We start from the raw sequence: 12,129 nt of genomic DNA on the forward strand, positions 1-12,129 counted from the left end.
AAGGCTATGGTTCAGGAGCCGGGCAACAACAACAGGGCTACGGTGGACAAGCTGGTCAACAGCAACAGCAACAACAGGGTTACGGAGGCCAGTCTGGTGCCTCTCAACAAGGTTATGGGGCTCAGGCATCAGCTAGCACCGGAGCTGGTCAGGGTTATGGTGCTCAAGGAGGATCCACTCAGCAGCAACAGGGATACGGTGGCGCTCAGTCTGGAGGTGCTGGTGGAGCTGCATCATATGGCGGTGCATCAAGTGGACAGCAGAAACCAACCAACACCTACAACGGAAATGGCAACGGAAACTCAAAACCTTCTGCGTCCGCTTCATCTTACGAACAAGAGGTTGGAAAATGTGTTTTACGTTTTTCCCCATCTATATCCTAATTTCAAATGTTTAATTTATTCTATTAAACAGCAACCCCCGATGCCCTATGAATTCGCCTGGGAAGTTAAGGACGAGCCAACTAAGAATGACTACGCCCATGAAGCCAAGAGCGACGGTAAAGTTGTGACTGGTTCTTACCGCGTTCTTCTCCCTGATGGCCGCACTCAAATTGTTTCTTACCGCGCTGATGAAAACGGCTACGTCGCTGATGTGAAATACGAAGGCGAAGCCCAATTCCCCGCACCATCCGGAGGCAACGGCAACTATGGAGCTGGAGCATCAGCTGGAGCTGGAAATGGCAGTAATAACTACGGAGCCGGAACTGGAAACGGTGGCAACAACTACGCAAGCAGTGGCAACGGAAATGGAAGCGCAAAACCAAATGGAAACAAACCCAACTCCTATTAGTTCTACGAAATTAAATGTTTGTGTGTTGCGCAATTCAAAATATTTGTATATTAAATAAATTTTAAATCTACTTAATTTTGTCAAAAATATTTTCATTCCGTCTTGAGACTTCTAGAGTATTTCCTATTAAATTAGTAAAACTCACGTATCAGTGAAATGCTGCTTTTACATGAACGATATCTATCTGAATACTACGATTGTAAATATTACTTATGCCATGTTCAGATCATTTGTAATTTGTGAATTTTATTTTAGTAACAGAAAAAAAAATTGGTGTTGCAATTTGCGATTCATACTTTCAAACGGAAAATCATTCACCTTAATTAATTTTGTTTTTGATAAACTGTTCTGTTCTGAAATTATCTGTGATTAGTATCGTAACATTCGGTAACCATTAATAGATGTTTAGATTCATCTTCTGGATTAAAATTAAGCTTATTCAGCGGAAATTAAATAATATGCTTAATGTCTTTAGTTTTGTTTCAGCATTAGGTAACGAATCGTAATAACATTGTGAGATTTTGAATTCTAGTGGCTTAATTTTGTACGAAAATAAAGCTCAGTGGTCGAATAATTATATCCTGCATTTACTGCATTCTATTTTCTTGTGGAACTATTGGCTTCTATCTGATACTATAGACCTAAGTTTTGAAAGAATATTAAATTTCACATAAAACAATTTTATTTGAAATTCGTCAAAATAGGATGAAAATTTATTCCAAGTTACTAAAAGCATATAACGTTTACTTTACCAAATGTTAATTAACCCTACCGTATAATAGTGTTTACATGAATAATTTCCCTTTCATCCGATTTTTTGTTGTTTGCCACAAAGTCATTTTTTAAATTTGTTTCGTTTAGATAATTTCAGCTTTTGAAAGTGAAAGGAGGAGAGTTGATATGGTTGAATTATGAAGTAAGGAAGAAAAGTCCTGATCATCAAGTTGGTTATGGTTACGCAAAAATCGACCATCCTACAAGGGAGGGACATAAAGGGAAAGGCAAAAGTCGACTCCTTTTCTGTGCGCGCACGAACTACTTGATTGCTGCCATCTATTAGAAACCGGCTCAGGGTGTCGTTGTTGCCTGTTGGTGAGCTTCGAATTCAGTATATAAAGAATGGCTTACGTTCACATGAAATCATCAGTTCCTTCTCTGAAGTGTTCAAATAATCTTCTCTCAACAAAATGAGCAAAGTAAGTTAGCACGAAATGGTCAGCTTGTTGCTAAATTGTATTATCTCAAACAAAATCATTTTCAAAATCATTTTAAATATTTTTTTTTCCTAAAAAAGAAGTAAATCAGTTTATTAATAAATCAATCTAACTTTCAACTAATTTCAAATTTTTTCTTTTACTTTTTAATTAAAATAGTACATAGTATTAGCCGCGTTCATTGCAGTGGCTGTGGCAAACCCGCAAGGCTATGGTTCAGTAGCCGGTCAAAAACAGCAGGGTTACGGTGGCCAAGCTGGACAACAACAACTGCAACAGCAGGGTTACGGAGCTCAGTCCGGTGCCTCTCAACAGGGTTATGGTGGTGCTCAGGCTTCAGCTAGCGCAGGAGCTGGACAAGGATACGGCACTCAAGGAGGAGCCGCTGCCGCACAACAGCAACAAGGGTATGGTGCTGCTCCGGCTGGAGGTGCCGCTGGAGCTGGACAAGGTTATGGTGCTCAAGGAGGAGCTGCCCAGCAGCAACAGGGCTACGGTGGGGTTCAGGCCTCAGCTAGCGCTGGAGCTGGACAAGGATATGGCAGTGCATCAAACGGCCAGCAAAAACCAACCAATACTTACAACGGAAACGGAAACTCTAAACCTTCTACATCCGCTTCATCCTACGAACAAGAGGTTAAACAATTCTACAATAATTTTCTATCGCAATGCTAATTCAATTTTGTATGTTTGATTAAATTCGTTAAATAGCAACCTCCGATGCCCTACGAATTCGCCTGGGAAGTTAAGGACGAGCCAACCAAGAACGACTACGCCAATGAAGCCAAAAGTGACGGCAAAGTTGTGATCGGATCTTACCGCGTTCTTCTCCCCGATGGCCGCACTCAGATCGTTTCCTATCGCGCTGACGAAAACGGCTACGTCGCTGACGTCAAGTACGAAGGTGAAGCTCAATTCCCCGCACCATCCGGAGGCAATGGCAACTACGGAGCTGGAGCATCAGCTGGAAATGGCGGCAACAATTACGGAGCTGGAGCTTCATCTGCAGCTGGAAACGGTGGCAACAACTACGGGGCTGGAGCATCAGCTGGAGCTGGAAACGGTGGCAACAACTACGGAGCTGGAGCTTCAGCTGGAGCTGGAAACGGTGGCAACAACTACGGAGCTGGAGCTTCAGCTGGAGCTGGAAACGGTGGAAACAACTACGGCAGCAGCGGAAATGGAAACAGTGGATATGGCAGTGGAAATGGAGCAAAGCCAAATGGCAATGGCAACAAATCCAGCGCTTATTAAAATTATAAAATTTAATGTTTGTGTGTTGCGTAATTCAAATATTTTTGTATGAACCACCCTGAAATTGAAATACACTTTAATAATATACCTAATTTCAAAAACCAATATTCTTTTTTTCTCACCTGCTTGGTTGTTTATTCGCTTATCTTTTGCGAACAAAATTCGAACTGAAGTACGGTGGTAGGATGAAAACGGGAAAAACATTTTTTTAACACTTTTCACTTGTAAAATGGTCTGTTATACATTTTGAAGCCTTTCACTTTCGTATTCAACAATTCTGCTTTATAAAATCAACATATGAACTATGAAGCATTAAATTAAAGACAAACCACGAACGTTTTTAATGAAATTTTGCGAGAGATTCTTTAAATAATAAAAAAATTTCATATTGCATAAATTTGTCCTTACATACATAAATTGCGATTCACACTCAAAGAGAAACATCAATTGATTCTCATGTGATCGATTAAAAAAGATTATCAAGCCGAAAATGATTTTTTTTAAATTTTTCTTAGGATTTTGTATAAATAAACGTACAATATTAAGAAGTTAAAATGTTTTCTATATTCTATAATTTTGAATAATTCGGCACTTTTAAAAAAAAACTTCGTATGTACTTTTTATAAATTTCCGACATCAGGGCACTTATTTTTTTTTATGTTTACAAGTCTTTTTTGTAATTTGTCGTAATACAATAGAATAAAATCTATAGCATTCATTTATTTACTAAAGCTTATCTTGGTTTAATCTACCGTATAGCTACCATAGTTAATAATAAGTGAATAATTTCCATTTTCTAATAAGTTTCTATTGCTTTGCCGAAACGTTATTCCTTTTTTTATTTGTTCCATTGAGGTAATTTCTTTTTAAAAAAAGTGAAAGGAGAAGAGCTTATATAGTTGAATTGGTTGGTATGTGAAGTACAGAAGAAGAAGATCACCCGGTTGGCTATGCAAGAATCGACCACCCCCACCTGGTAGGGAGGCCGGGACATGACAAGGGAAAGGAAAATGCCTACTCCTTTCATATGTGTGCACGAGCTACTTGATTACTGCCATCTTTTGGGAAACTTGCTAGAGGTGTTGGTTGATGGTGAGCTTCTTCGGTATATAAAGGCGACTTGGTTCCACACAAAATCATCAGTTCCTTTTCTGAAGTGTTCAAATCATCTTCTCTCTGCAGCATGAATAAAGTAAGTTAGAATCGCTAGCTAGTTTGATCATTCATTTCGTGTCTAAATTTTATTTTTTAAATTATTTTGAAACGCATTTTAATTAACTATCTTATTTTAAACAGTTCGTCGTTTTAGCCGCTTTGATTGTCGTGGTGGTGGCAAAGCCACAAGGCTATGGTTCAGGAGCCGGGCAACAACAACAGGGCTACGGTGGACAAGCTGGTCAACAGCAACAGCAACAACAGGGTTACGGAGGCCAGTCTGGTGCCTCTCAACAAGGTTATGGGGCTCAGGCATCAGCTAGCACCGGAGCTGGTCAGGGTTATGGTGCTCAAGGAGGATCCACTCAGCAGCAACAGGGATACGGTGGCGCTCAGTCTGGAGGTGCTGGTGGAGCTGCATCATATGGCGGTGCATCAAGTGGACAGCAGAAACCAACCAACACCTACAACGGAAATGGCAACGGAAACTCAAAACCTTCTGCGTCCGCTTCATCTTACGAACAAGAGGTTGGAAAATGTGTTTTACGTTTTTCCCCATCTATATCCTAATTTCAAATGTTTAATTTATTCTATTAAACAGCAACCCCCGATGCCCTATGAATTCGCCTGGGAAGTTAAGGACGAGCCAACTAAGAATGACTACGCCCATGAAGCCAAGAGCGACGGTAAAGTTGTGACTGGTTCTTACCGCGTTCTTCTCCCTGATGGCCGCACTCAAATTGTTTCTTACCGCGCTGATGAAAACGGCTACGTCGCTGATGTGAAATACGAAGGCGAAGCCCAATTCCCCGCACCATCCGGAGGCAACGGCAACTATGGAGCTGGAGCATCAGCTGGAGCTGGAAATGGCAGTAATAACTACGGAGCCGGAACTGGAAACGGTGGCAACAACTACGCAAGCAGTGGCAACGGAAATGGAAGCGCAAAACCAAATGGAAACAAACCCAACTCCTATTAGTTCTACGAAATTAAATGTTTGTGTGTTGCGCAATTCAAAATATTTGTATATTAAATAAATTTTAAATCTACTTAATTTTGTCAAAAATATTTTCATTCCGTCTTGAGACTTCTAGAGTATTTCCTATTAAATTAGTAAAACTCACGTATCAGTGAAATGCTGCTTTTACATGAACGATATCTATCTGAATACTACGATTGTAAATATTACTTATGCCATGTTCAGATCATTTGTAATTTGTGAATTTTATTTTAGTAACAGAAAAAAAAATTGGTGTTGCAATTTGCGATTCATACTTTCAAACGGAAAATCATTCACCTTAATTAATTTTGTTTTTGATAAACTGTTCTGTTCTGAAATTATCTGTGATTAGTATCGTAACATTCGGTAACCATTAATAGATGTTTAGATTCATCTTCTGGATTAAAATTAAGCTTATTCAGCGGAAATTAAATAATATGCTTAATGTCTTTAGTTTTGTTTCAGCATTAGGTAACGAATCGTAATAACATTGTGAGATTTTGAATTCTAGTGGCTTAATTTTGTACGAAAATAAAGCTCAGTGGTCGAATAATTATATCCTGCATTTACTGCATTCTATTTTCTTGTGGAACTATTGGCTTCTATCTGATACTATAGACCTAAGTTTTGAAAGAATATTAAATTTCACATAAAACAATTTTATTTGAAATTCGTCAAAATAGGATGAAAATTTATTCCAAGTTACTAAAAGCATATAACGTTTACTTTACCAAATGTTAATTAACCCTACCGTATAATAGTGTTTACATGAATAATTTCCCTTTCATCCGATTTTTTGTTGTTTGCCACAAAGTCATTTTTTAAATTTGTTTCGTTTAGATAATTTCAGCTTTTGAAAGTGAAAGGAGGAGAGTTGATATGGTTGAATTATGAAGTAAGGAAGAAAAGTCCTGATCATCAAGTTGGTTATGGTTACGCAAAAATCGACCATCCTACAAGGGAGGGACATAAAGGGAAAGGCAAAAGTCGACTCCTTTTCTGTGTGCGCACGAACTACTTGATTGCTGCCATCTATTAGAAACCGGCTCAGGGTGTCGTTGTTGCCTGTTGGTGAGCTTCGAATTCAGTATATAAAGAATGGCTTACGTTCACATGAAATCATCAGTTCCTTCTCTGAAGTGTTCAAATAATCTTCTCTCAACAAAATGAGCAAAGTAAGTTAGCACGAAATGGTCAGCTTGTTGCTAAATTGTATTATCTCAAACAAAATCATTTTCAAAATCATTTTAAATATTTTTTTTTCCTAAAAAAGAAGTAAATCAGTTTATTAATAAATCAATCTAACTTTCAACTAATTTCAAATTTTTTCTTTTACTTTTTAATTAAAATAGTACATAGTATTAGCCGCGTTCATTGCAGTGGCTGTGGCAAACCCGCAAGGCTATGGTTCAGTAGCCGGTCAAAAACAGCAGGGTTACGGTGGCCAAGCTGGACAACAACAACTGCAACAGCAGGGTTACGGAGCTCAGTCCGGTGCCTCTCAACAGGGTTATGGTGGTGCTCAGGCTTCAGCTAGCGCAGGAGCTGGACAAGGATACGGCACTCAAGGAGGAGCCGCTGCCGCACAACAGCAACAAGGGTATGGTGCTGCTCCGGCTGGAGGTGCCGCTGGAGCTGGACAAGGTTATGGTGCTCAAGGAGGAGCTGCCCAGCAGCAACAGGGCTACGGTGGGGTTCAGGCCTCAGCTAGCGCTGGAGCTGGACAAGGATATGGCAGTGCATCAAACGGCCAGCAAAAACCAACCAATACTTACAACGGAAACGGAAACTCTAAACCTTCTACATCCGCTTCATCCTACGAACAAGAGGTTAAACAATTCTACAATAATTTTCTATCGCAATGCTAATTCAATTTTGTATGTTTGATTAAATTCGTTAAATAGCAACCTCCGATGCCCTACGAATTCGCCTGGGAAGTTAAGGACGAGCCAACCAAGAACGACTACGCCCATGAAGCCAAAAGTGACGGCAAAGTTGTGATCGGATCTTACCGCGTTCTTCTCCCCGATGGCCGCACTCAGATCGTTTCCTATCGCGCTGACGAAAACGGCTACGTCGCTGACGTCAAGTACGAAGGTGAAGCTCAATTCCCCGCACCATCCGGAGGCAATGGCAACTACGGAGCTGGAGCATCAGCTGGAAATGGCGGCAACAATTACGGAGCTGGAGCTTCATCTGCAGCTGGAAACGGTGGCAACAACTACGGGGCTGGAGCATCAGCTGGAGCTGGAAACGGTGGCAACAACTACGGAGCTGGAGCTTCAGCTGGAGCTGGAAACGGTGGCAACAACTACGGAGCTGGAGCTTCAGCTGGAGCTGGAAACGGTGGAAACAACTACGGCAGCAGCGGAAATGGAAACAGTGGATATGGCAGTGGAAATGGAGCAAAGCCAAATGGCAATGGCAACAAATCCAGCGCTTATTAAAATTATAAAATTTAATGTTTGTGTGTTGCGTAATTCAAATATTTTTGTATGAACCACCCTGAAATTGAAATACACTTTAATAATATACCTAATTTCAAAAACCAATATTCTTTTTTTCTCACCTGCTTGGTTGTTTATTCGCTTATCTTTTGCGAACAAAATTCGAACTGAAGTACGGTGGTAGGATGAAAACGGGAAAAACATTTTTTTAACACTTTTCACTTGTAAAATGGTCTGTTATACATTTTGAAGCCTTTCACTTTCGTATTCAACAATTCTGCTTTATAAAATCAACATATGAACTATGAAGCATTAAATTAAAGACAAACCACGAACGTTTTTAATGAAATTTTGCGAGAGATTCTTTAAATAATAAAAAAATTTCATATTGCATAAATTTGTCCTTACATACATAAATTGCGATTCACACTCAAAGAGAAACATCAATTGATTCTCATGTGATCGATTAAAAAAGATTATCAAGCCGAAAATGATTTTTTTTAAATTTTTCTTAGGATTTTGTATAAATAAACGTACAATATTAAGAAGTTAAAATGTTTTCTATATTCTATAATTTTGAATAATTCGGCACTTAAAAAAAAAAACTTCGTATGTACTTTTTATAAATTTCCGACATCAGGGCACTTATTTTTTTTTATGTTTACAAGTCTTTTTTGTAATTTGTCGTAATACAATAGAATAAAATCTATAGCATTCATTTATTTACTAAAGCTTATCTTGGTTTAATCTACCGTATAGCTACCATAGTTAATAATAAGTGAATAATTTCCATTTTCTAATAAGTTTCTATTGCTTTGCCGAAACGTTATTCCTTTTTTTATTTGTTCCATTGAGGTAATTTCTTTTTAAAAAAAGTGAAAGGAGAAGAGCTTATATAGTTGAATTGGTTGGTATGTGAAGTACAGAAGAAGAAGATCACCCGGTTGGCTATGCAAGAATCGACCACCCCCACCTGGTAGGGAGGCCGGGACATGACAAGGGAAAGGAAAATGCCTACTCCTTTCATATGTGTGCACGAGCTACTTGATTACTGCCATCTTTTGGGAAACTTGCTAGAGGTGTTGGTTGATGGTGAGCTTCTTCGGTATATAAAGGCGACTTGGTTCCACACAAAATCATCAGTTCCTTTTCTGAAGTGTTCAAATCATCTTCTCTCTGCAGCATGAATAAAGTAAGTTAGAATCGCTAGCTAGTTTGATCATTCATTTCGTGTCTAAATTTTATTTTTTAAATTATTTTGAAACGCATTTTAATTAACTATCTTATTTTAAACAGTTCGTCGTTTTAGCCGCTTTGATTGTCGTGGTGGTGGCAAAGCCACAAGGCTATGGTTCAGGAGCCGGGCAACAACAACAGGGCTACGGTGGACAAGCTGGTCAACAGCAACAGCAACAACAGGGTTACGGAGGCCAGTCTGGTGCCTCTCAACAAGGTTATGGGGCTCAGGCATCAGCTAGCACCGGAGCTGGTCAGGGTTATGGTGCTCAAGGAGGATCCACTCAGCAGCAACAGGGATACGGTGGCGCTCAGTCTGGAGGTGCTGGTGGAGCTGCATCATATGGCGGTGCATCAAGTGGACAGCAGAAACCAACCAACACCTACAACGGAAATGGCAACGGAAACTCAAAACCTTCTGCGTCCGCTTCATCTTACGAACAAGAGGTTGGAAAATGTGTTTTACGTTTTTCCCCATCTATATCCTAATTTCAAATGTTTAATTTATTCTATTAAACAGCAACCCCCGATGCCCTATGAATTCGCCTGGGAAGTTAAGGACGAGCCAACTAAGAATGACTACGCCCATGAAGCCAAGAGCGACGGTAAAGTTGTGACTGGTTCTTACCGCGTTCTTCTCCCTGATGGCCGCACTCAAATTGTTTCTTACCGCGCTGATGAAAACGGCTACGTCGCTGATGTGAAATACGAAGGCGAAGCCCAATTCCCCGCACCATCCGGAGGCAACGGCAACTATGGAGCTGGAGCATCAGCTGGAGCTGGAAATGGCAGTAATAACTACGGAGCCGGAACTGGAAACGGTGGCAACAACTACGCAAGCAGTGGCAACGGAAATGGAAGCGCAAAACCAAATGGAAACAAACCCAACTCCTATTAGTTCTACGAAATTAAATGTTTGTGTGTTGCGCAATTCAAAATATTTGTATATTAAATAAATTTTAAATCTACTTAATTTTGTCAAAAATATTTTCATTCCGTCTTGAGACTTCTAGAGTATTTCCTATTAAATTAGTAAAACTCACGTATCAGTGAAATGCTGCTTTTACATGAACGATATCTATCTGAATACTACGATTGTAAATATTACTTATGCCATGTTCAGATCATTTGTAATTTGTGAATTTTATTTTAGTAACAGAAAAAAAAATTGGTGTTGCAATTTGCGATTCATACTTTCAAACGGAAAATCATTCACCTTAATTAATTTTGTTTTTGATAAACTGTTCTGTTCTGAAATTATCTGTGATTAGTATCGTAACATTCGGTAACCATTAATAGATGTTTAGATTCATCTTCTGGATTAAAATTAAGCTTATTCAGCGGAAATTAAATAATATGCTTAATGTCTTTAGTTTTGTTTCAGCATTAGGTAACGAATCGTAATAACATTGTGAGATTTTGAATTCTAGTGGCTTAATTTTGTACGAAAATAAAGCTCAGTGGTCGAATAATTATATCCTGCATTTACTGCATTCTATTTTCTTGTGGAACTATTGGCTTCTATCTGATACTATAGACCTAAGTTTTGAAAGAATATTAAATTTCACATAAAACAATTTTATTTGAAATTCGTCAAAATAGGATGAAAATTTATTCCAAGTTACTAAAAGCATATAACGTTTACTTTACCAAATGTTAATTAACCCTACCGTATAATAGTGTTTACATGAATAATTTCCCTTTCATCCGATTTTTTGTTGTTTGCCACAAAGTCATTTTTTAAATTTGTTTCGTTTAGATAATTTCAGCTTTTGAAAGTGAAAGGAGGAGAGTTGATATGGTTGAATTATGAAGTAAGGAAGAAAAGTCCTGATCATCAAGTTGGTTATGGTTACGCAAAAATCGACCATCCTACAAGGGAGGGACATAAAGGGAAAGGCAAAAGTCGACTCCTTTTCTGTGTGCGCACGAACTACTTGATTGCTGCCATCTATTAGAAACCGGCTCAGGGTGTCGTTGTTGCCTGTTGGTGAGCTTCGAATTCAGTATATAAAGAATGGCTTACGTTCACATGAAATCATCAGTTCCTTCTCTGAAGTGTTCAAATAATCTTCTCTCAACAAAATGAGCAAAGTAAGTTAGCACGAAATGGTCAGCTTGTTGCTAAATTGTATTATCTCAAACAAAATCATTTTCAAAATCATTTTAAATATTTTTTTTTCCTAAAAAAGAAGTAAATCAGTTTATTAATAAATCAATCTAACTTTCAACTAATTTCAAATTTTTTCTTTTACTTTTTAATTAAAATAGTACATAGTATTAGCCGCGTTCATTGCAGTGGCTGTGGCAAACCCGCAAGGCTATGGTTCAGTAGCCGGTCAAAAACAGCAGGGTTACGGTGGCCAAGCTGGACAACAACAACTGCAACAGCAGGGTTACGGAGCTCAGTCCGGTGCCTCTCAACAGGGTTATGGTGGTGCTCAGGCTTCAGCTAGCGCAGGAGCTGGACAAGGATACGGCACTCAAGGAGGAGCCGCTGCCGCACAACAGCAACAAGGGTATGGTGCTGCTCCGGCTGGAGGTGCCGCTGGAGCTGGACAAGGTTATGGTGCTCAAGGAGGAGCTGCCCAGCAGCAACAGGGCTACGGTGGGGTTCAGGCCTCAGCTAGCGCTGGAGCTGGACAAGGATATGGCAGTGCATCAAACGGCCAGCAAAAACCAACCAATACTTACAACGGAAACGGAAACTCTAAACCTTCTACATCCGCTTCATCCTACGAACAAGAGGTTAAAACAATTCTACAATAATTTTCTATCGCAATGCTAATTCAATTTTGTATGTTTGATTAAATTCGTTAAATAGCAACCTCCGATGCCCTACGAATTCGCCTGGGAAGTTAAGGACGAGCCAACCAAGAACGACTACGCCCATGAAGCCAAAAGTGACGGCAAAGTTGTGATCGGATCTTACCGCGTTCTTCTCCCCGATGGCCGCACTCAGATCGTTTCCTATCGCGCTGACGAAAACGGCTACGTCGCTGACGTCAAGTACGAAGGTGAAGCTCAATTC

General features: G+C 39.5%; 5 protein-coding genes across 5 annotated transcripts in view; all 5 read left to right on the forward strand.

Moving 5' to 3' along the window:
* Positions 1-12,129, forward strand: part of LOC124336794 (glycine-rich cell wall structural protein 1.0-like) — a 28,941-nt gene that overhangs the window by 7,133 nt on the left and 9,679 nt on the right. The gene's annotated exons all lie outside the window — the stretch shown is intronic.
* Positions 1,937-3,352, forward strand: LOC124336795 (glycine-rich cell wall structural protein 1.0-like). Its single transcript, XM_046790592.1, has 3 exons — positions 1,937-1,988; positions 2,166-2,642; positions 2,718-3,352. Exons 1-3 carry the CDS (start codon positions 1,980-1,982, stop codon positions 3,258-3,260), a joined length of 1,029 nt encoding a protein of 342 aa, XP_046646548.1. The 5' UTR covers positions 1,937-1,979; the 3' UTR covers positions 3,261-3,352.
* LOC124336793 (glycine-rich cell wall structural protein 1.0-like) lies at positions 6,539-7,954 on the forward strand. The gene is made up of 3 exons (XM_046790588.1): positions 6,539-6,590; positions 6,768-7,244; positions 7,320-7,954. Exons 1-3 carry the CDS (start codon positions 6,582-6,584, stop codon positions 7,860-7,862), a joined length of 1,029 nt encoding a protein of 342 aa, XP_046646544.1. The 5' UTR covers positions 6,539-6,581; the 3' UTR covers positions 7,863-7,954.
* Positions 8,964-10,071, forward strand: LOC124336797 (pro-resilin-like). The gene is made up of 3 exons (XM_046790594.1): positions 8,964-9,054; positions 9,159-9,545; positions 9,619-10,071. Exons 1-3 carry the CDS (start codon positions 9,046-9,048, stop codon positions 9,994-9,996), a joined length of 774 nt encoding a protein of 257 aa, XP_046646550.1. The 5' UTR covers positions 8,964-9,045; the 3' UTR covers positions 9,997-10,071.
* Positions 11,141-12,129, forward strand: part of LOC124336792 (glycine-rich cell wall structural protein 1.0-like) — a 6,066-nt gene continuing 5,077 nt past the window's right edge. The window contains exons 1-3 of the mRNA XM_046790587.1: positions 11,141-11,192; positions 11,370-11,846; positions 11,923-12,115. Of these exons, the coding sequence (XP_046646543.1) occupies positions 11,184-11,192; positions 11,370-11,846; positions 11,923-12,115 (679 nt within the window). The 5' untranslated portion in view covers positions 11,141-11,183. The remainder of the gene's footprint in view (positions 11,193-11,369; positions 11,847-11,922; positions 12,116-12,129) is intronic.

The sequence above is a fragment of the Daphnia pulicaria genome, chromosome 4 (genome assembly GCF_021234035.1).
Source record: "Daphnia pulicaria isolate SC F1-1A chromosome 4, SC_F0-13Bv2, whole genome shotgun sequence".
Classification (NCBI taxonomy): Eukaryota; Metazoa; Arthropoda; class Branchiopoda; order Diplostraca; family Daphniidae; genus Daphnia; species Daphnia pulicaria.

Excerpts from the sequence above, each read along its gene's own strand:
- LOC124336797 (XM_046790594.1), top strand. Across the intron at positions 9,546-9,618 it reads CTTCATCTTACGAACAAGAG|CAACCCCCGATGCCCTATGA; the intron begins GTTGGAAAATGT and ends TCTATTAAACAG.
- LOC124336793 (XM_046790588.1), top strand. Across the intron at positions 7,245-7,319 it reads CTTCATCCTACGAACAAGAG|CAACCTCCGATGCCCTACGA; the intron begins GTTAAACAATTC and ends TTCGTTAAATAG.
- LOC124336795 (XM_046790592.1), top strand. Across the intron at positions 2,643-2,717 it reads CTTCATCCTACGAACAAGAG|CAACCTCCGATGCCCTACGA; the intron begins GTTAAACAATTC and ends TTCGTTAAATAG.